This window comes from Schistocerca cancellata, chromosome 1 (assembly GCF_023864275.1).
Source record: "Schistocerca cancellata isolate TAMUIC-IGC-003103 chromosome 1, iqSchCanc2.1, whole genome shotgun sequence".
Taxonomy (NCBI): Eukaryota; Metazoa; Arthropoda; class Insecta; order Orthoptera; family Acrididae; genus Schistocerca; species Schistocerca cancellata.
Window position 1 is genome coordinate 1,134,413,426 of NC_064626.1, and position 25,091 is coordinate 1,134,438,516.

The 25,091-nt window shown below is 39.8% G+C and overlaps 1 protein-coding gene across 1 annotated transcript in view; it reads right to left on the reverse strand.

Moving 5' to 3' along the window:
- The window catches only part of LOC126133935 (Down syndrome cell adhesion molecule-like protein Dscam2), a 367,718-nt gene that overhangs the window by 145,585 nt on the left and 197,042 nt on the right, over positions 1–25,091 (reverse strand). The window contains exons 14-18 of the mRNA XM_049915191.1: positions 23,558–23,691; positions 22,757–22,827; positions 13,684–13,788; positions 13,461–13,599; positions 1,715–1,861 (exon numbers count right to left, since the gene is read on the reverse strand). Of these exons, the coding sequence (XP_049771148.1) occupies positions 1,715–1,861; positions 13,461–13,599; positions 13,684–13,788; positions 22,757–22,827; positions 23,558–23,691 (596 nt within the window). The remainder of the gene's footprint in view (positions 1–1,714; positions 1,862–13,460; positions 13,600–13,683; positions 13,789–22,756; positions 22,828–23,557; positions 23,692–25,091) is intronic.

Consider the following 25,091-nt stretch of genomic DNA (forward strand, 5'->3'; position numbering starts at 1 on the left):
CCCCAGATGCCTTCCTGGTGTCTAAGGATCTTAACTGTTTTACAATCCCAGATACACTAAACACTATGTCAGCCATCCTTGCATTTGTTCGATAATTGAAAGGGGGAATGGTGCTGCAGTCTTCTACCGTAAATGAGTTCTTGAAAGCTAGGTTTAGAATTTCAGCCTGTTTATCATCATCTGTTACATTGCCCGTACTGTCAGCAAGAGAAGGTACTGAATTATTTGTAGCATTCATAGATTTTACATATGACCAAAATTTTTTGGGGTTATTTTTAGAATCTGCAGAAAAAATATTGCTTTCAAATTCATTAAAAGAATCTCTCATTGACCTTTTGACAGCTGCTTTCATTCCACATAATTTCTGTTTGTCAGTGGGGCAAAGACTACATTTAAAACGACTGTGCAAAATTCTCTGCTTTCTCAGCAACTTCCTAATATGTTTGTTGAACTACGGTGGATCCTTTCCCTCCCCTATATTTTTGCTAGGCACATATTTCTCTAGCACTTGGTGGACAATACCTTTCAATTCCGACCAAAGATGCTCAATATCTTTGTGTCCTGCGGTGAATGCTTGGAGCTGACTATGAAGATATTCATTAATGACACTTCTATTTGCTTTCCCAAACAAGACAACTCTATGCTGTTTCTTTGGTTGTTTTGCAACTTCCACTGACATAGAAGCCACAATGACACTGTGGTCGCTAATACCTTCTTCTAGATTAACTTTCTCAAAAAGATCAGGTCTGTTTGTCGCCATGATGTAGTTCATGACTATTAGAAACAGTAATGGCAATAAAGAATTTTTTGCTTTGTATTTTATTATTTCACAGTAAATTTCCATCTGGACATAGAATTGTGAGGCCTTTTATGTTATTGTGAGTAGTTCCTGTCCTATTATATTGTTTTTGGATATGACTGTTTCCCACTACTTCCTTAAACTGCTTTATTATTATTATTATTATTATTATTCTAATGGCTTCAAGGCAAGTGACAACAGAGTGAAGCCAATCAAATTTTCTCATTTCATCTTTTGGGTAGTATATAATGGCTACTTTTGTTCAGTATTTTGTTCACATTTTAGATGACCGTCAGTACTCTGAACAACCAATGCAAGCCTAGCATCTTGGCTGTCTTAATCATATTTAATCAATTTTCATCAAAGGACTGATGACCTCAGATGTTAAGTCCCATAGTGCCCAGAGCCATTTTCATCAAAATCTGGTGTCTTCCCATTTTTAAAGTTCTGAATCTCTCTTGTCAGGTTAGTGTGTGGTATGCTGTTTCAGTCTGTGAAGGCCAAGATGTATTGTTCAGGAAAAGTAGCTGCTAACAAGTGGGAGAAATTTTGTATTAATCCTCATAAGATACCGTGTAGTTAGTGTCTGAATGCTTCTGGGTAGAGGCTACTTGCCTAAAAAACTGGCTGAGGAATTTGGGTAAAACAAAGCAATATTCATCCAATTCCTAGCATTTATAATATTTTAAATTGGTCTCTATAGAGTAAATGACTCTCAAAAACAGAGCTGCAATACATAAAACATTTCACTTTGTCCTATAATTATCTTATTATTTATTTACTCTCCTCCACCAATACACTGAAGCTTGTACACACTCATCAGTTATTCAGCAGTACTTTTATGTGATAGCTTTTATTGGCATTTATTTATACAGCTGATAAATATATACATGACAATGAACCACAAATACTTACTTGAGTCTGAAATGACAGGCTTATAGACAACTTTATAGCCTCGAATAATACCCCCATGGAATCCAGCAGGTGGTGGACCCCAGCTCACTTTCATACTTTGTGACGACAATGCAGAACATGTTACATTCAGAGGTGGAGCCTCAGGAACTGGAAGAATATTAACGTATCAGTTTCTAATGTCACAAACACCAGAGAATGCATAACCATGCAAAATGTGTCAAATAAAGACACAGAAATATATACTGAAGAGCAACTATGTTAAAGAAAGCTGCTGTAGTGGAAATATGTGGCACATGACTGTACTGTCTTCAGATTGTGTACTGTTCATCAGAGTGTGTTGGTGATTCTGAGTCAATGGTAAACCAAAGGTTTATGAGTCTGAGAATTCCCAACAGTATAGCACAGCAGATAATGTCTGTTGCTGGCTGAAGTGGTTGAGTGGTTCTAGGCGCTTCAGTCTGGAACCGCGCGACTGCTACAGTCGCAGGTTCGAATCCTGCATAGGGCATGGATGTGTGTGATGTCCTTAGGTTTGTTAGGTTTAAGTAGTTCTAAGTTCTAGGGGATTGATGATCTCAGAAGTTAAGTCCCATAGTGCTCAGAGCCATTTGAACCATTTTTGAATGTCTGTTATAGTATAATGAGGTCTAAAGCAAATAAAAAGTGAGAGATAGAATCAGTTTCCTATGTGTGCTGAGCCTGACAAGAATTGTACCATTTGTATTAAAGATCTGTAATTCATTGTTTCGTGCAATCCTGCACAAAGAAAGAAACTTCTCAGTGAACACATCTTTGCAAGTATCAAATCATCAGCGAAATTCTGTTTAACCACTGAATGCATTGCCACAATAGGACTTATCCATAACACAACAGTTATCATAACAAACAGTATTAAAATGTTTTAAATATAAAACTGAATGAATGTAGAGGCAGTTTTTTGAACAACTGTACTTGTATATAGGCTGACAGCTCAGCCACATTCCAACTCTGAAGTGACTATCTGACTCACAATAAAGTCAACACATATTTCACACATCCATTTTGTAATTTAAAGTATTATTGTACACTACTTACACGAAATATAAAAAAGGTGATAAGAAGAAAGAAAAGAGAAGATGTTTAGAGAGCAAAAATGAAGGGTGTGAGAACCCATCAGATAGTATTGTTGACTTTTAGACTTACTAGTAGTATAAAAGTGTAGTCCATGTCAAAGAACCTTGGAAATTATAAAACTACTTCAGGTGCATGAAAATTCATTTTATTGGTCTCTCAGACAGTTTAGTGGCATTACAACCGTATCTTTACGTGAACATATGTCTTAGGTCATAATGATCAACATTGGGATATATGGATTACCCAACATTCACCAACAATTTAGGCATGAAAATAAACCACGAAGGAGGCGGTATGTTGAAAAGAAAAGCTACAACCTAATGATCCAAATCCTCAATTGATTGGTAACATCAAAAATTATAACCTGATGGTGTAACTGTCAACTAGTTCAAAAGATGAATAGTGGAAACTGGTGATAGGTCCAATGCTGAATTTCAATTGCAGAAAAACCAATTTCACTCTCCTGGAACTCGATCTCACAAGGTCCACAGCACACCACCTCAAATGGTTTAAAAGTAAAGGCATGAAAATAATCAGCTCACCTATTTTCATGCCTTTAATACACTGCTGGCCATTAAAATTGCTACACTACGAAGATGACATGCTACAGACGCGAAATTTAACTGACGGGAAGAAGATGCTGTCATATGCAAATGATTAGCTTTTCAGAGCATTCACACAAGGTTGGCGCTGGTGGTGACACCTACAACATGCTGACATGAGTAAAGTTTTCAACCAATTTCTCATACACAAACAGCAGCTGACCGGCGTTGCCTGATGAAACGTTGTTGTGATGCCTCGTGTAAGGAGGAGAAATGTGTACCATCACGTTTCCGACTTTGATAAAGGTCGGATTGTTGCCTATCGCAATTGCGGTTTATTGTATCATGACATTTCTGCTTGCGTTGGATGAGATCCAATGACTGTTAGCAGAATATGGAATCGGTTGGTTCAGGAGGGTAATACAGAACGCCGTGCTGGATTCCTATGGCCTTGTATCACTAGCAGTTGAGATGACAGGCATCTTATCCACATGGCTGTAACGGATCGTGCACCCAAGTCTCGATCCCTGAGTCAACAGATTGGGACGTTTGCAAGACGACAACCATCTGCACAAACAGTTCGACGACGTTTGCAGCAGCATGGACTATGAGCTCAGAGACCATGGCTGCGGTTACCCTTGATGCTGCATCACAGACAGGAGCTCCTTTGATGGTGTACTCATCGACAAACCTGGATGCACGAATGGCAAAATGTCATTTTTTCGGATGAATCCAGGTTCTGTTTACAGCATCATGATGGTCGCATCCATGTTTGGCGACATCTCAGTGAACGCACATTGGAAGCGTGTATTTATCATTACCATACTGGCGTATCACCCAGCGTGATGGTATGGGGTGCCATTGGTTACACGTCTCAGTCACCTCTTGTTCGCATTGACAGCACTTCGAACAGTGGACGTTACATTTTTAGATCTGTTATGATCTGTGGCTCTACCCTTCATTTGATCCTTCTGAAACTCTACATTTCAGCAGGATAATGCACGACCGCATGTTGCAGGTCCTGTATGGGCCTTTCTGGATACAGAAAATGTTTGATTGCTGCCCTGGCAAGCACATTCTCCAGATCTCTCACCAATTGAAAATGTCTGGTCAATGGTGGCCGAGCAACTGGCTTGTCACAATACACCAGTCACTACTCTTGATAAACTGTGGTATTGTGTTGAAGCTGCATGGGCAGCTGTACCTTTATACACCATCCAAGCTCTGTTTGACTCAATGCCCAGGTGTGTCAAGGCTGTTATTACGGCCAGAGGTGGTTGTTCTGGGTACTGATTTCTCAGGATCTATGCACCCAAATTGCATGAAAATGTAATCACATGTCAGTTCTAGCATAATATATTTGTCCAATGAATACCCATTTATCATCTGCATTTCTTCTTGGTGTAGCAATTTTAATGGCCAGTAGTGTATTAGACTGTTCAAGGTAGTGTCCTCTGTGCCTCATAAGATCAAGTTCCTGAATAATGCTACTGATTTTTCTAGTCAAAATTCAGCAGTGGACCTATCATTGGTTTCCGCTAATTATCTTTTAAAGTAGTTGACAGATACACCATCAGATTACAATTTTTGGTCTTAACAATTAATTAGAAACTCGATTACTATGCTGCAGCTTTTATTTTTGACATACTGCCTCATTAGCAGTTTAGTGTTCTTTGACAATGAATGTTGGATTTTCCATATATGTCCAGTGTTGATCATCTTATGCCCTAAGATTTCTGTTCACCTAGAGATGTGGATGTGATGCCATGAAATCAGTTGTGAGTCCAATAAAAAAGATTTTCATTCAGCGGAAGCAGTTTTCTAATTTCCAAGATGTATATTCACAGCCGTGGTTGCCTTGACTACTATATGTAATCTTTTGCAAGTATTTCAAAGAAAAAATATGCTCTACCATTACAAATCCAAGGGAAAGTTTTATTTTTTTATTTTCTTCTTTTACCACTTTTTTTCTTATGTCTGGCATGATAAACCACACAAAACACTAGACCTTGAACTGACTGCTGACAAGTCTTTGACATGCACATGGGGGTAGTATATCTTGGAACTCCTACATGTTCTGCAGCTTTCTCATACCACTGCATTATGAGTATTGTGTGAGCTAAGAGATTCTGATGAATATGTTGTATCCAAGGCCAACTGAAATGGTCAACAACATCTGGATAAATAGAACCCCCACTTGTTCCCTGATGTTTCACTGGTTCAAAAAGGGGTAAACTGCTAAAGATCAATTACCCAATGTTTTACTGGTTCAAAAAGGGGTAAATTGCTAAAGATCAATTGTCAGTCTACTGAGGGGCAAGGCTGTGTGAGATCCATACAATCGTAAAATATAACATCACTATGAGACTGAGTATGTTGATAACTTCAAATAACAGAGTACAAAGGAAAGTGCCATAGTAACTACAGAGAATGGACAGGAACCGTGGAAAAAATTGTGATATAAGGAACATGGTAGTATGAATGACTGAAGCAATGCATCCTTTTGCCAACGGGATACAGTTTGGGATGGTGATCCTCATATTATTATTTACATTATGTGAAACGGAAAGCTGGGTACATTTAGCATGAACTCTCAAGCAAATTATATGGAGTTGTGACAACAGGCTGTATGCACTAATTTGTTCATCTACACCACCTCACAGAGGTCCAGTTTATTCAGGGAAATAATACAGGATTCCATTGCTCATAACTGGGATCAGAGTGCATTGGCAAACATCCCATACACATGTGTGTATTACCTTGGTTTCTCAGTTCACCACATCTCAATCCTATTGGATACCTCTGAGATGATGTAATGATGAATAGTGTCATGTGGAACTGGTGCCATTATCATCAGCATGAGAGGGTGTTATATGCTACTAACAATGTATTCCAAACTTAGGTGCTCTTCAATGATTTATTTCCTTATTTATGTTAGCTAATACGACACCGTATTCAGACAGGATAAGTTGTAGATGATACAAAAATAAACATTGTTTCTGGAGTCTGCGCACTGCTGTATTTGTTAGTACTTTTCAGTTAAAGGAGACTACTCAGCAAAAAGAAGCAGAAGCACATAGTTGTTGATGACCACACACAAAATGACTCACACACACACACACACACACACACACACACACACACACACACACACACACACATGCACCTACGCTCCTACATATTGCTGGATGGACTAACAGTGGCAATGCTGCATTTTGGCAGATGGACTAGGTTATGGGTGAGGGAGGGGGATAGGGTGTTGGGTGGGATGGGTAGAGGGAGATGGAGGTGGGAGGCATGGAGAGGATTAGAGGTGAGTTGCTAGTGGCTCAGATGGAGACAGCCAGTTTGCCAGCTAGGAATGCAGGAGGGAAGGGTGGCAGGTATGTGGGTTAGGCATGTGAAGCATGGTTGTTGGAGCCAATAGGAAGCAGCATATGCTGAAAGTGATGCAGAGACATGAATTGGGAGGGTGTGACAGGATGGAGAAAGGGGAAACTGTTGGGTGGAGGGTGCATGGACGTTGTGTTATTTGAGACTCAGACCAGGATGATTATGGGAGCAGAGGATGTGTTGAAAGGCCAACTCACATTTGCATAGCTCAGAGAAGCTGGTGGTGAGGGGAATCATCCATATGGCCTGGGTTGGTATATGACATACTAGCATAGGTTGCATGGCTCTGATGGGGTAGGATAAACCTGCAACTGTACATCACCTGCTCTTTTCCTAAAGGACAGCTCTTTCTGTCTGTGTTTGTGCAGGCTCTCTCCAACTATTCCTATGGTTCCTCCATGTTTGCTTTATTTTCCTAACATTTGTGTGTTTACTCTTTGCATCTGGAGCATTGACGTGTTTGTGTTACCAACTATCTCACTACTAAAGCAGGTCGGGCCATCTGGTAGTCCATCGCCGGTGCTGCTAGTTTCCCAGACTTGAAATGAGCCTATTATCAGACTGCTGCAATGCTTCATAGAACGGTCGGACAGTATGTTTTATGCAATCCCTGTTTCCTCATTCAAGGCCCTGGTCAGGTAGTCTCACAGTAGGAGCAAGGTGAGTCTCAGAGCTCTCACTTGCACCCCTTGGAGCTGATGTACATGTGTATTGGCTCCCTTCCTCCACACTGCTGACACATAATCTAGCATTAGTTGGATCAGTGCCAGATATAGCGTAATTCTGCAGTGTGGAGGAAGTGCTGACTGTGGGCTGAATAATGGATATAGCGCCTTCAAACTACCATTCACTTTCCCCCAGACCTCATGGACATGCGGCTTCCAGGTAAGGTGCCTATCGAGGGTTACTCCTAGCTATTTAGCCTTGCGAGACCAAGGGGTGGGGACTCCCATGATTCGCAATGGCTGAAGGTCCATAGGCAGTCTATGTCTGTTGTTGTTGTGGTCTTCAGTCCTGAGACTGGTTTGATGCAGCTCTCCATGCTACATACAGTAAAGCTGCGTGCCCTCGGGAAAAATTACGGCCATAGTTTCCCCTTGCTTTCAGCCGTTCGCAGTACCAGCACAGCAAGGCCGTTTTGGTTATTGTTACAAGGCCAGATCAGTCAATCATCCAGACTGTTGCCCTTGCAACTACTGAAAAGGCTGCTGCCCCTCTTCAGGAACCACTCGTTTGTCTGGCCTCTCAACAGATACCCCTCCGCTGTGGTTGTACCTACGGTACAGCTATCTGTATCGCTGAGACACGCAAGCCTCCCCACCAACGGCAAGGTCCATGGTTCATGGGGGGAGTCTATGTCTATTACTCTATTATGACGGCCTGGCTTTTAGTGGCATTATATTTCAGTCGACATTTCATTGCTCAAGACCCCAGGGTGTTGCATGCTTCCTGTAAGCAGTGATGAATGACGTCGACTCTTAGGAAACACGCATAGTGTGTGGTGTGTAAAGTGTGAGTGATACTCTGTTGGTGCGTGGTCCATCAGGTGTATACACAGAGTACATCAGGGAGCCGAGAACTGACCCCTGTGGCACTGCCACTCGTATAGGCCTATTTGTTGAGATGCCACCTTCAGCATGAAGGTGAAACATCCGGTCACGCAGATATGATGTGACAAGTCTGACGTGTGGTGTCAAAACCCTAGTATAAAAAGCTTTTAGAAAGGCCCTCATGCCACATGCAGTCAAAGGCCTTGTAGACATCAAGAAATACTGCCCCTGAGTACTCTCGAGGTGCCAGAGCTCCCATCACGTCCTTAACATCCTGCAGTAGTTGGTGTTGCATGCTATGGCTGTGTCAAAAACCGAATTGCTCTGTGGGAATCAATCCCTCCCTGTTCATGTGCTCAAAGGTCTGTTTAATATAGATTCTTTCAAAGACTTTGGATAGAACAGGGAGCAGACTTATGGGCCAATGGTTTTGTGGAAGCCTTGCATCTTTGCCTTGTTTGGAAGTGGCAACCACCTCTGTGTGTTTCCACACAGAGGTATAGTCGCCAGTCCGCAAAACATAGTTTAAGGCATTTGTGATAGCTTGCAGTGCATCAGGTGGCAGTCATTTCAGCACAAGAGCTTCCACGTGGTCACAGCCACATGCCTTCCTGGTATTTATGGAGTGAAGTTGAATGTCTACTTCTTCCTCTGTGATGGGCTCTATAGCATTGCCTGCATCTTCTGTGAGGAAAGTCGGCAGCCATTGTTGCACAGTTTGTATGTGCTCTTTATCTATGTTATCCTCTATCAGTGTGAAGTTATCTGCAAAGCTGTCAGTCAAGAGATTAGGCTTGGTGTCAGGGTCACAGACAACCCCTCTGCTGACTTGTAGAGGAGGAAGATGGTGCCCTTTTCTTAAGAACTGCTTGGTTATTCACCAGGCAGAGCCATCTTCAATGCTAATCATGCCTATTTTGCTTGCCCAGTTTTGATTTCTGTGGTTTTCCACGGCCACCTTTACCTCACAGCACAGGCTGTTTATGTGGCATTTGGTGGCAGAATGGCATGTAATTTGCCATTTGCAGAAAAGCCTGTTTTTGTCCAGAATGGCCTGCAGTATCTCAGGGGGGAGCTGATGTGATCTGTCAGATGGCCTTTGTGTACCCCTGGGTGTGGCAGAGTCTACAGCCTGGAGAGTGTCCACTGTAAGATGCTGCAGTGTCTCATCTGCACTGATGATATAAGGGTCTGGGATGGTAGCAAGACTCTTGTGGCTCCTCTCTAAACTGTTCCCAATTTACCCTCCCTAGCTGTTGATGTCATTTCAGTGGCTCCACACCATCATCAGTAACTACGTCAAAAATGACCGGTAGATGGTTGAATGAGAGAGCGCCTTGACTTGTGGTAGTAGTGAGGTGTCCGACTCCCCTTACCACCATGATGTCAGGCACGCCATGGCAGCTGCGTGCATTGTTTGGGTAGTGCATTGGGTCATATGGTCCTAAAACTACTGCATTGCACTGCCAAACTACACACAGTAGATGGCGACCATTGTTATTTGTTACACTAGAATGCCACTCAGAGTGTTTTGCATTAAAGTTCCCCCTTATAAAGAGTTTATTGCAGAGAGACAGTAATGCGTCAACATCCCTGTGTTCTAGTGGCCTTCCAGTTGGCCGATAAACTGAGATGAATGTAATCCAACCCGACAGTGTCTCTACTGCAACAGCAGTGGCCTCAATACTGTTAAGGGAGCTGTACAATGCAGTGTTTCAGTGAGATCTTAACATAGACGGCAGTGCCACCTTCCGCTGTAGGCCTATCAGTGTGGTGACAAATGAAATTTGCTGCCCGCGCATGGACACCAGGTTTTAAGAAGGTTTCCAGGATGAGGCAGATGTCAACTGCCTCATCACAAAAGAACTGTCAGTACTCTTGTACCTGAGGACATTTGCTGTATGCATTCCACATGCATACAGTTAAACCATACACTGTATTAGGGATAGTGCAACTGTGTTGCCTGTTGGTTGTTGGCCACGAGGGCCATCTGCACTGCCATCACAAGGATGGTGGGAAGACTCTGGAGCAACTCTTTGACTGTTTTAATGAGAGAGTGAAGCCCATCTCTTAAGTCATCATAGTTTGTAGCACTGTCCTCATTTGCAGAGGTATTTATGTTTCACGGATGTTTCTCTCTGATCCATTCCCGTGAACATCTACCATGGCATGCTGGCCAGTTGGGCATTCCCTATTTGGTCCATCTCCATTGGTGACTTCATTAGCAGTGGAGGCAGCTGGGTGTTCCCTATTTGGTCCGCACCCGCTAACAACTTCCAACTTCCTTTGCGAAGGAGTCTGCGGTGATCGTTTCAGCCCACTGGCCAGCGTGATTTACATCAGCGCCCGAGCAATGACCATTTGCATGCTTTTCCACATGAGGCTGTGCTTGTACAGCCTGGTGGGGAGGGGGGGGGGACACTTTCCCCTCGTGACATTACTAAAACTAAGGCCAGGAGTAACATGTCTGTTTTCTACGTTATCGATCAGGATAACCATTAACAGTGGGGTCTGTTTATTGGTGTAAGCCATTTTTTATGTGGGAAACCACTCGGATGCTGAAACCTAATTCCTCCAGCTCCTCTTTGAGGTGGACTGCGTCCATTTAAAAAAGTAGGTTGCTGAAGACTACCTTGAGCAACTTGAGCAGTTCAGACGACTGGGTACAGTATGGCAGAACTTGGGTCTTAGCCACACCTGTAACCACATCGTAATCCTCACGTGATTTTAATATGACCTTTAAAGTGTCACAGCCTGCTGTTTTAATCATAACAGAAGACTTAGACTGGACCACACTATTTAAGAGCTGTGGAAAGTTATTAAAATCACTTGACCATTGTATAACAATGGGAAGAGGTGTGGTCATCTTTGGTCTACTCTGTTGTGCATTGATGTCATCGGTTGGCATGTCAGTGAATGCGACATACCTGTTTGCAGTCTGTAATGGCTGTGCCTGTGTGAGCGCAGCTGCCCTGGCAGTGTGCTTCCTGTTTGGCATTTGGAAACCATCTTTGGTGGGGAGGTCGCTCTTGGCGGTCTTTGTACCCACAGAAGAGGACTTCTTCTTTGTGTGCACCTTAGGTGCCTTACTTTTAGAGGCAGCAGGCTTCTTTGCAGAGGTCTTCTCAGAAGAAGGGTGTTTCCTTGTGGATGCATTTATGTCAGGTTGTCCCCTCACCTCCATATCTGTCTGGTTCCCAGCCAGGATTAACCCCTTCTGGAATGCCAGACTTTCACTGACCACAGCTGTGATTGTAGAAGGTCTCTGAGACACCAATGTAGCTAGTAACTGCGCCATTTGCATGAAAGACAGGTGATTTGCCTGCTGCGCAGCTTTGACTCACAATGACAATGCACAGGGCAAGTACCACCAGGAAACAGCCAGAGTACATCAGTGGCCTTCCCCCTACATCTGAAGCTCATACTACTGTGTGTGGGAGCATACCCCTGCCGACCACACTCACTGAGTTACAGATCGTGTGGTCTGTGTGCATGACTGAAGCTGCATCTGCCGATGTAGCACTCTTTGCATTAGAATCCATAACTCGCACTTGCAACAGTGCTGGAGTAGGAAGTACCATTTGGGTGGACTGGGCAGGTCTTGCACCTGAGTCTTGGCTTGTGGCAAGGGGTTAGGAGTGGGAGTGGGATGTTGTGGAGGTTGGGTGGGTAATGGAACACTACTGTAGGAGATGTGGAAAGGATTAGGGTATAGTCCCACTCATTTCAGGGCATGGTGAGAGATATCCAAAGTCCTGATGAAGGATATGGTTCAGTTCTTCCATTCCAGAGTGGTAATGAGTAACAAATGGGACACTCATTTGTAGCTGGTCCTTTGGGGTGGTTGGAGGATTGGAGGTATGTGAGGATATCTGTTTGCAGACTAGGTCTGGGGAGAGTGCCTGTCTGTGAAGGCCTTTGTGAGACATTCAGCATACTGGGAAAAGGAGTTCTTGTCACTGGAGATATGCCATTCCTGACAGGCCAGGCTGTATGGGACCAATTTTTTGTTGTGGAAGGAATGGCAGCTGTCAAAATGCAGGTGCTGCTGGTGGTTAGTGGATTTAATATGATGGATCCATCATAGAGGAGGACATCAACATTCAGGAAGGTGGCACAATGGGTTGAGGAGGATCAAGTGAAGCAGATGGAAGAAATGGTGCTGAGTTTGTGAAGAATGAGGATAGGGTGTCTGGCCCTGAGTGCAGATGATGAAGCTATCACCATGAATCTGAACCATATCAGGAATTTGGGTTTTGTGAGGCTTGGAATGTTTCCTCTAGATGACCCAAAAACAGGTTGGCATTGGAGGATGCCATGTGGGTGCCCCATGGCTGTTCTGTGAATTTGGTTGTATACTTTCCCTTCAAAGGAGAAGTATTTTTTGTGTTACGATGAAGTTAGTAAGTTGTAAGAGAAATGATATCGTGGGTTTGGAGGCAGAAGGATGTTGGGAGAGGTAGCATTCGATACGTGCAAGGCCAAAATGCAGGTGTCATCAGCAAATGAAATTTTATTTCTAGCATGGACATTCTCTCTATCATTATCAATGTAAAAATGAAGCTTCTGCAATTGTAAAGTTCTCTTCAAAAGTATACTGGTATTCATATGCAGTTCTAAGACAGTGTGGTGTCCTACTGACATGAAACCAGCAGTATACCTGCATGACAATGTCTCTGTCTGCATTTTCGACTTATTATCTCCTGTTGTGTCTTGCTTGACCTGGATGAAATAATACATCATTGATTAGGTTAAATTCCTCTACCTTTCCATCTCCAGTGAAATGAAGGAGTTCATGTTTCAGAAAGCAATAGATTTACTTCTTGGCTTATATTTGATGGTGGGTTTAACAAAATAATGAAAAACCCTGGATGGGAAACAAACAAAGAATGGGTTAAGGAGGTGTTTGTCAGTGGATAGACACATAAACCAGAAATAATTGCACTCTCTTAGATTATAAACATCCATTGTCCTCATAGCACACATACACACACACTCACAGCTACAGTATGCCAGCACTTTGTGTTTGCCAAACTTTTTTTTTTTTACATGATACATTAATTTGTTCACTTTGAGTGTACACTACAGCATGATAGATATAAGACTGTTCTAAACAAATGGTTTGGAAACTTAATGCAAACTAATGACCTCCTTCAGGAGTTGTGACAGCAACAGGTGCAGATTTAGGTCCTGATCCTACAGCATTGAAAGCCTGCACATATATGTTATATCGAGTGAACTTCTTCAAACGTTTCAGGCGTAACTCTGTACTTGCTGAACCTCTGACCTGCGAAAAGTTTCAAAAGAAAATATGAGAAAAATGTTAAACATTAATTCTTGTTGTATGAAGAGACTGTCATATATTACTTACAATATGTTTGTTTGTAGTGTTATTCACAAGTACAGGAGAACCATGAATGTTCCAGTGGACAATGTAGCCCAAGATGTCTCCATTCCAAGAATCTGGTATAGGAGGCTGTGGAAAGCCAAATTAGAATTAAATTTTCCATTCAAAAACTGCTCCTCCTAATTCTTTTTAAAATTGCTCATCTACTGAAAAGAAGCTCTAAGAAGAGACTTCAAGATAGGCAAGAAGATAGTTGAACAAACATGTTGCAACGTAGTCACTCCACACGGATCCAGGAACGGCTTGTCTATAAATTTATTCCATTTACGGACCACAATGTTTTATTCCAGGTAATTAATTTTGGTCTATGATGACCATCTTAATTACATAGTACAAACAATTTTTCTATCTTATCAATGGAACATGTGCAGTTTTTCACAGAGTCAATTGGTGTAAATGGTATTTCCATTTTTACATAAAAATGACAAAGCTTGTTTTGCTTATTACTTCATCTGTACCATACTTACATATGTTGGATCAATGCTTACACAGACACACCACAAAATGTGTTTTGTGATGTTATTAATGGAAATAATAAGTCTGTTTCGAATGAACTGTGATATACATACAAATAAGGATGTCCTATGAGGAATGGTCAATATTCAGGAATATGACACGAAAAATTATTTGAAGCAAAAAAACCTAATAAATGTGGACTTGAAATGCTTACCTTAAGAGCTGTGAGGACATCTTCATTTTCAATATTGTGAGACAAATCTCTTTTACCACTAACTCTTTGCTTTCCATATCTTGGGAGGAGGTAGTGTGGATCAAATGAGAAAAAACTACCTAGCAAACATGAGCTCTGAAATGCACACCATAATAGTTGTGAGATATGCATTTTCGAGCCCATGATTCCTAGACCTTTTTGCTTCAGATGATGATTCCTCCTGTACCCTTAAAAATTGACCGTTCCTCTTGGGCATCCTGTATAGATAATAGTCTGCATACTCTGAAGTGCATGTGTGTATTGTAGCACAGTGCACTGTATAAATAATTTTGAAATGAGTCCTCTGTGTTCAATGCAACTCATGCTCTTCTTTGCACCTGATACTTTGATCCGATGTACCAGGTATCTCTCCTTAGAGTCATCAGGCACAATTTCTCTTGTGTTTCAGCAGATATTTTCAATTTTGTTTTTGCAACATGTAGCTGGTGTCAGCCCAAACAAATGATGCTCATCACGTTTCATGCAACGCCCAGTGTTGACGGAATGTGTTGGTTTGTTTCTGATTTCAAACAAAATTATTTTTAAATTGGACTTTTATGTGCTCATTTCAAAGAACACTATCTGATTAGTCTTGTGTGATATTCATTTAGTTAATACATACTGGTAAAAAGAATATTTCACTAGACTAATTTGGGACCACTCTGTCGAATAAGCATGTAAAATTCAACTTTAAAAATTATTTCGTTTGTAATGGGAAACAAAGCAACACTTTCCACCGGTGCTGGGCATTGTGTGAAAGACAAGATGAGCAACATTTGTTTGGACTGACTCTAGCTCACCTGCAAGAACAAAATTGCAAATATCTACTGAAACACAAGAGAAAAAGCACGTGTTGACTCTTAGGAGAGAAACCCTGAACAATTGTCCCTCATCTGTTGTAAGGAAATTATTCATGAAATTGTAAGAATATTTTTAGAGAAGAATTAGATTTCTCATCTAATATTTGCCCTTGTTAAACTTCTTCCCTTTCTCTGAAGAGTGTAACTAAGGAAGCATTTATGACTATGTAAATCTATATTTTTACCTTCTAACCTAACTGATGTGAACAGTTTATTACTGCTATCTGACTATGACAGCTCGACAAATCATTAATTACCAGGTTCACAGCTATTTCATGAAAGATAGTTGCATTAAGAAATAACCTATCAATCACTCTAGCTTTACCACCTGTTTGGAATGTTACTGCAGGTATCAAAGCAAAAATGGACATTATTAACTGTAGGAGCCTTTGATACCAAATCAGTTTTAATATCACTACACACAATGGCTTCTGATATTTTTGTATTATATCTTAATAGTACTCCATTTAATTGCCTCATGGAGTTTAAAAAATTCCCTGATGAGGGCATATAAACTATTAGAACCACTATCTAACGATGGAAAGTCAAGGATGGAATATCAACAGTATTATGGAAAGTATATTTAAAAGGATGGGGATTCTTCCCCTTCCATGTATTTTCCTATTTGAAAGTGCAATATTTATAAAGAAATATACAATAACAAATCCTAGTATCCTCCCCAAAAATGAAAATGTTCATCATCATAATACAAGACAGAAAATTGACTTTCATGTACTCCATACAAAAACCAGTTTGTGCCAAAAAGGAACATTACACCATGGAAAAATTATCTACAATAAATTGCCAAGAGAAATTAAAGTAATGACAGATGTAAAAAATTTTAAAGCAGCATTAAAAGAATATCTGTTGACACATTGCTTTTATAGTGTGGAAGAGTTCCTCTAAAATCCTCGAGAGTCTAAGTGATGATTATGCAAATACTGTAACCATTAATATTGGCCTATAAATACATTCAGATGTAATTCTCAAGTTTATAATGGGGTTCAAGTATAAGTTGTATAGCGACTTGCCCAGTATATGAAGTAAAATTCTGTGAATGTAATTCTCTAGTGTACATGTCAGTTCATAGTGTAGAAGAGTTCCTCAAAAATCCTTAGAGCTTAAGAGAGGATCATGCAAATACTTTAATCGTTAATATTGGCTTATACATGTATTCAGTTGTAAACTTCAAGTTTCTAATGTGGTTTAATTATAACTTACACATTGACTTGCCCAGTATATGAAGTGCTGTAAAATTTTGTGAACATAATTTTCTAGTTTCTAAAGTGTTTTAATTGTAAGATATACTTTGACCTGTCCAATATCTGATGTGCTGTACTGTACATGTAAGATTTACTGGACCAATAAATACAATACAATACAATACAATACTCCCTGTTAACTTTGAGATGATGAGTTGCACACAAGCACAATGTACATTGAGCTTTTAGCCAAAGTCTTCTTGAGACAGGAAAACATACACATATTCATACAAGCAAGTGCACCTCATGCAAACATGACTGCTATCTCTCAAGATGTTATGTTCAACTGCATGTTGTGCCACAGTTTGGTTCATTCTCCTTTTGGCCACAGTTGGGCAGTGTCCATTCATCCTGGTAGACAGCTGGTTTGTAGCCATAGAAATATAAAAAGCTGTGCACTGACTGCAGCAGAGCTGGTATATGACATGGCTGCTTTCACAGGCGGCATGGAGTCTGACAAGACAGGGTAAACCTGTGACAGACTGGAATACAATTACTGTGTCATGGTGTTGGGATTGGGAGTGGCAAAGGGATAGACTAGGATATTGTGGAGGTTGGGTGGGCAACAAAACACCACTATAGTAGGGGTGGAAAGTATCTTGGTAGGATGTCCCTAATTTCAGAGCATGATGATTGATAATCAAAACTCTGGTGAAGAATATGGTTAAGTCCCATTCTGGGATGGTATTTGGTGATGAAGGGGTTGCTCCTTTGCAGGTAGTTCTTTTGGGTGGTGGGACGATTGGGGGTGTGTGAGGATATGGCACAGGAAATCTGTTTGTGAACTAAGTTTGAAGGAGTTCTTGTCACTCAAAGTATGCTGTCCCTGGCTGGCCAGGCTGTATTGGAGCTGCTTTTGGTGTGGAAGGGATGGCAGCTGCTAAAATACAGGTATGGACAGAGCTGTCGATGGAGCCATCAAAAAGGAGGACGTCAACATCAAGGAAGGTGACATGCTTGGTTGAGGAAGACCAGGTGAAGTGTTTGGGAGAAAAGGTGTGTGGGTTGTGAAGGAATGAGGACAGGGTATTTTGGTCCTGAGTCCATATTATGAAGATGTCATCAATGAACCTGAACCAGACCAGGGGTTCAGGGTTTTGGGAGGCTAGAACGGTTTCCTCTAGATGGTCCATAGACAGGTTGGCATAGCAGGGTGCCATGCAGGTGCCCATGGCTGTGCTGTGGATTTGTTTTTATACCCTCCCTTCAATGGAAGAGTGGTTTTCGGTTAGAAAAATGGTAAGGTGGATAAGGAATGGGTAGTGGGTTTGGAAGGACATTGGGAAAGGTAGGGTTCAACAGTTCCAAGATCACAGATATGAGGGATGTTAGTGTATAGGAAAGTGGCATGAACAGTGATGAGTAGGGATGCAGGAGGTAAAGGGGTGAGGATTCCAAGACACTCACCAGTCTTTTCTCCTCCTCTGCTTCTCTCCTTTTGCACTCCCACCCCCTCTCCCTCCCTCCCCCACAGCCTCTCTATGCTGCACCTGGCAGCATTGTCCTGTGACAGTCTGGTCCCTGCATGGTCTGTCAGACAGTGCTGATTTCTCTCTCCCAACCCGTACCCTGCTATGCCTCCACATTCCCCACCCAACTCTGGATTGCTGCATATGTTGCAATGTGACACCCTTGCATTATGGCTGGAGACAGCAGTCATGTATGCTCGAGGTGACCTTGCTCGTGTGAATGTGTGTGTGTTTTCATTTCTGAAAAAGCCTTCAGTGAAAAGTTCAATGTTTAGCAGTCCAGAAACACTATCATGTATGTTTCCAAGTCTATTACTGATTTAAAGGACTAAGAGTTCTTTGCAGCAGTAAGCTTTAGGACTAAAGCTGCAATTTTATTCACATTGTTGTGTATATAGACACTCGCCTTTCCTTATGTTTTGTCTACAATAATGTGACTATGAATACATGTCCCTCTAGCTGCAGCTGTTCAATTTCTGTGACTTTCAAATAATGTTCTGTTATGCATAGCATTTCTGCAGAAATAATGTTTTGTGTTCAAGTTTTCTGTAGTGATATGAGAAGTTCAGTTTTTTATAGGTTTCTTTTGTTTCAAGGCAATAGTCCAAATTTATTTTGATATTTACTGTTCACGCTGTTTGTGCTTCCATTTTTTGTTACTCCACTGATCGTCACCACTGTGTGTACATTTTATCAATTTCACCCCCCCCCCCCCCAAAAAAAAAAGATGAAAATATTGGAAATCATAGGGATTGGATCAACAGCACTCTGTTTACACAAAAGTCTATTAGAAATGAGTCATGCATGTAACATTCAAATGTAAACTATGTTGCATGTATTGCAAGCATGTCAAGAGTGATACATTAATCATGCCCATGTGAGATCATGCCAGCCTACTGAGCAAATCCTGTAGCTCCCCATTTACATAGTTAAGTTGTTGTTTCACTGCTTTTACATTAAATGTAATTTAAAAATTTTGTGTGAGGAATTTTGCCAGCAATGTGCATGATGTCATCTATAATTGCCTTGCTGACTTAATTGCCCGAACTCTCCTGCTATTTCCAATAATCACAACAAGATCTTTAGCTATATATTTCCACAGATAGATTAAATAACAGGTGAAATAGCCAAGCCATGCATTTGGCATAAAATCCCAATTTCTTGGTATTCACTACCTGAGACTTCTGTTTTAGTTCAGACATTCTTTTCCCACAATTACTTCTTAGCTAAAGAAAGTTCTTAGTTTTTTTAAACTTGTCATTACTGTTAGTTCCAACTTTCACTTTTTTCCGTGTTTTGTCAGTATTCCTGACTCCTTACATTGCCTGCACAATTTTGGTCTCAGTCTACAGATCAGTGACGGTATTGGAAATCTGTAGACCAAAGCTAGCAGAGTTGCAGCTTCATTTGAACCATTCAGCTGATGTTTCAGGTTTGCCCACGGTCAAATCAACTAACCTAGTCTTAATTTTACTGTTACTACCTACAGCTCTCAACTGTTTTACTTCTACATATGCTACTGCTAGTTCATCTTTGAGTTTTATGATTAGCTGCTTGTATTCCATAATCATGGAGTGACTAGCACTACTACAGTGCCAATCTCCATCCAGTCAGAGTCCTTCATAGCATACTACAAAAAACAAGACACAGTCATCAAATTGTTCATCTATTCTTAACAATATACAGCAGTTTTCACACTTTTCCATTGTGAAGAAACTTATTTAGCCTACACAGATTATTTAATGCTAAGTAATCAACAAGAAATTATGATCATGCAATTTTTGCTGCTTTATTTAATAAAAATATGAGTGACTTATGGTACATATTTTACAGAAGAACACATTACTTAGTTACTAAATATTAGGTATGTAATATTTTTCTGTGATAGATAATGTTCCCACTTAGGTGACTTAACTGTCACTACCAGTAGAGTCTGTAATTAGGTTAAGTTGTATTTGCAACACAAATATAAACTGACAGAACATAAAGTAACATAAAGTAATCCTGTTAATAATTTTCTATGCTTTAAATTGATGAAAAGTTAGTAAATACACTGCCATTTACTACAGTACTTAGCTTTGGTGTTCATGGAATGATGCTATTGTCACTAACACGTAATTACAGCACACATGGATGTGCTAATAGTTCTACAACTGATGTTTTTCCAAAATTAAACTTTTAACTAAGTATTACTTTTTCAGCAAATTTTTATCACTGAAATAATCAAATCTGACAGAGTGTCAAAGTTTCAATGACATATGACATTTTCTTCAATTCGTCAGTTTGACTACAATGCCTAAAAAAAAAACAAATTTAACATTTATGTGGTTTATTATTAAAGTTATTTGTGCTAGGTCATTCTAAATACTGCCTATCTATGTGACTGTGCCCCTAACATGTACCTGTGCTATGTTGCTTGACTTTGAAGTGGAAGAAATATTTTCCCGCAGTATTTGGCTGTCATGGGGAGGAGATATAGAGGTGTAAAGCTTCTAGTCATCAAACTTTATGCCAAAATCCTGGATTAAACTCCAGATGTCACCACAGTGTCCCATACAATGAGCCCATGAGATATTGTTAATGGTGCTCTGCCTATCAGATGAGACTGTTAAGCCCAATAACCACTTGGAGTTATTCGAGAAGTGAAGGCTATGTATTCTGGCACCGGGTTTCATCCTCACCCTTCTTTCGTCATCATATAACACAAACTTGACAGCATGCTATAGATGCACATCCATTATAGTCATCTACACTCAATAGAAAACTTAACATACAATCCTCACATTTTATGAAAGACAGGTGTCATTGTGTGTGAAGAAAGAAAAACCTTTTCAGTTGGCTACCTGAATTTACTCCTCAGGATCTGCCTGCCAGCCATGCCATATGACACTTAATTTGCTTACTCTGAACACTGTAGCTTCAGTCCCTATTAATACTATTCCCAAGCCCAACCACTGTCACAACATGCTCTTCTTAAGATCCTTATACAAAAGTCTAATAATGGAAAATCCAGGCTGGAATAATGACATTTTACACAAAAAGGTCTGGGTTGTCTACTAGCTGGTTAAGAAATGCATTTGTAATGAAAATACTGGTGACCTGATCTTCTTGTAAAATGATTCAGTATGTCTTGGTAAAGTCATTACTTCTGTTATCTACATGGATAACTATGGAGTAATCCATTACTAACATCCTATAAAAAATTTCAATGTTGTCATACAGCTATTCCAAAGAAATGTGTAAAATATGTTTGCAATTACTTCAAAATAGTGTACACATTTCCACAACAAGCTGTCTGTGATTGTTGCATGGGTCTTATTTAATATTGCTATGAACGTTACTGTACACATAAATGATATTGCATACATAATAATCTATGACATGGCCAGCATCTTGTCATCACTATGAGTTTGCTCTTTAATGTTAATGGTCTTGCATTATGGAATCTATCTGCAAAATCAGAATATGTAGTCATGGATATATTGCAGAAGAATTTAGTAAACAGTCTCTGAAGCAAATGGAAAATATTATTACAGTATTATATCAATGAATATAAGTGCACCATTCATTTCAGTTGAAATTAGCATAATAAAACATTATATGTTTTACATTCCATTGGGCCTACAAAATAGTAGATGTCATAAGATATAATGAGAGTGAAAACTCCAAAACTAGCTGCAACAAGACAATTTTTTATTTAATATTTTACACAGCATGCCTGTTTTGGCTAATTCCCATTATCAAGTGACCTGCAAAAATAAAATTGGCAAGATTACTTGTATTTAGGACACAACGTCAATAAAAAGAACCCCATGCAATCTTCTTGCTTAGGTAATAACAGTATCACCAGAAAATGAATGTGAATCTAGCAGAGAACAAACATGTGCCAAAATTGTGTAGAATATGGAATGCAGTCACCACTTACCCAAAGGTTCGACTGGTGGAGTACAGCCTGCTGTTTAATACAGGTCACCAGCTTTGGTGTTGATTACTGCCTGGATTATCCACTGACCATGTTTTCTCCAGTTAAGACTTTGGGTATGTGAAGGCTTCCTTCCATATCCTATCTACAACAATATAAGTTAAACTTTAATGTATGGCACATGTGTGTTCTATGTACATATTTTAGATACTGCCATCTTTTAGCTAATAATGAAGAACCAAAAAATAGAGCATAAATAAAAATTACTAAAACAAGGTGTACGTATCTGTAGTGAACACCATTATGTCACTGACATAACACACAACCAGACACAGATGACAGAACTATAGAAGAGAGGACAGTCTAAAGATGGTGGGGTGATCAGAGTAGTTAATAGTCAAGATCCAACAGTATATGTGTAATACGACGCTGATAAGAGCTAAATACAAATGCCATACTACACACACTCACTCCAATATAAGCACAATAGCATTATTAATTTTCCCACATGGATTCTGGTTTACAGTTTCCTATGAAGGAAGGAGGCATTCATTATGGACCATCAAGGTTAAGTGTCTACTTTTCCAACTGTTCTTAAGAATGGTTTTGCAAATACAAACAAAAATTGAAAGAGAACACCAAACAAATTATTAATAATATATAAGAAATATGTTATATGCTGGTCTGGTATTAGACAAAAGTCAAACAAAATAAATTAAAACAAAAACTAGAGACACACAAAAAATTGCAGCTTAACTTATGTACTGCTACAAATAAGTGGAGCAGTGTGGAGTGATACATTCATAAAAACCAACCTTCCATGTAACAAGCACTTCATCCAAATCAGTGGTTGCTGCCTGCACATCCAGTGGAGGCCCAACTGGAGCTGATGATAAATAAACACAAATATCATCAATTAACATTATTTAGTATATTTTTTAAAATCACAGTAACAGAAATCTAACTATTAATTGAAACCTGTTTAACAATTTGGAGATCAATTTTGTGTTAGAAACGCACCCAAGTAAAGCTCAAGCCATGATTTCCTTGATGTGGGAGTCACCTACCACTATAAAACTGGACACATTTCACACGAGAACAATGTACAGACATCTTCCCACCTGTCCCTTGACAGGTGATCCCTTCTGTTGTCAATTTCTATAATTATATACACAGAAACAGTGAATGTAACAGTTCTGATTCATTATGTGACCACATTAGCATAATTTTGTGCACTAATAATGGGTTTTGCAGTTTTCTGTAATTTTGCTACAAGTATGTCACATTAGTTGAGTGACTGAGAAATTCTGGAAGTTCAAGAGGAAGAAATTGTTCAATAAGTCACCTTGTACTTTTTCTTGGAATGATAATTACATTTTTTGTCATAAATATTTTAAAATTTGTAATCTATCAAAGAACTGAAGTAAATATGAAAAACAAATATGGAAGCTTGGTTTTTTTTCATATGCATTACTATTGAAAATACATCAATTATATATGTGCCAATAACCCTTTAAATAAAGGCATAAATAGCTGGTTTCCTAACCACGATATTCTTCTATGTAGGCAGTCTCTAAAGTGTTAAATATATTAAGCTAATTTCATTTTCACTTTACCTTCTTCCTGTGTCTTCACTGTCAATGGTTCCGTGAAGTCACTGGCTTGAATGTCATTTAATGCCAGCATTCGTATATTGTAAGCGGTTGCAGGGTGTAAGTCACTGATGACCGCAACCTTCACAGCATTTACCCTGAAATGTTTGAATTTATTTTACTTGGAGTTTCTGCATAAACTTAAACAGAAAAATACTCCACATTGTAAAATATTGTTAAACTGCTTTGCAGCATTCCTTTTATGGCTGTACAACACACAAAGAGTGTCTGAAATTCAGTTTATCACATAACCTGTGCTCATCAATATTCCCTGACACATCTGCAAATTTACTGACCTTGTATAATATTTAAAATAACAGGCCCTGTACTTAGGAAAAATGAATTCCATACAGTTGTTATAAACTCAGCATTTTCATGGGCTATACATGATCCTTACTACTTCCACAGCACAGTGTTTTAAATAATTGCATCAGTTTTACACACAAGTATGATTTTTTTATGACATGTATTTAGCACAGTTTATTTTTCATCTTTCCCAATTAAACTGTTGATTAATTTTATATTACATCACTTTGTCATGCCACTTATTCTTCTCTTAAAGATTTCTTTGCATGATGAAACAGCGTGTCACACACACTATCTTCATAGCTCCGGGCTGTGAACTGTCCACACAAAAATGAAGACACAGAGATTACAGAAAAAAAACTACCAAATGTCCCACTATTGGCTCACTTCACTGGATACCTGGGTGGCTTAAAGTTGAAAGAAACATTGCTCCCAAATGACATCTTTTCATTAAAATTATTGTGTTGCTGCCACCAGAGAATTATTTCTACTATTGGTGGGTAAGGCAGATTTACTTCTTTGTTTGCAGTTTTCTGTTTAAATTTTTGGATGTTGTGGGTCAAAACTACTTTCTACAGCTTGACTTTAGTTAACTGTCCTTACTATAGTTCAGCGCAAAATGATTTAATCATTCTTCCTGCAGACAAAGTCTTCACCACTATCATGATGAACTGCAGTGATCACCTACCAAGAAGGCATTCACCATCTGTATGACTGAGGCTTTGCACCTATGAGCCCTGCCTCGGTGATATGATGTCCTGCATAGCTGCCAATTCATACTCAGTTCCTGAGGCCCATCCCAGAATCCCCCCTGAATCCATCTACCTACACACCCCAACCATCAAGTGTACACACATTTTACGTACTTCCTAAAATCCACATGGGGGATGGACATAAAGTTTTGATTGTTCATGTTGTGGTCTTCAGACAAAAGGCTGATTTTTGCAGGTCTCCAGTAGCCCATCCTGTGCAAGGCGAAATGATATTGCCATGGCTGGCTCTCCCAAAGATCTCAGTAATGATGAGGAGATGTCATCTACTCCAGAGGTCTTGTTTCATCTTATGTCTTTTGGTGCTCTGTTAACTTCTTCTTCTAGTACCACATCTCCCATCTCATCTTCATCTACTTCCTCTTCCCTTTCAATAGTATTATCATCAAGTTAATTTCCATTGCACAGCCGTTCTATATATT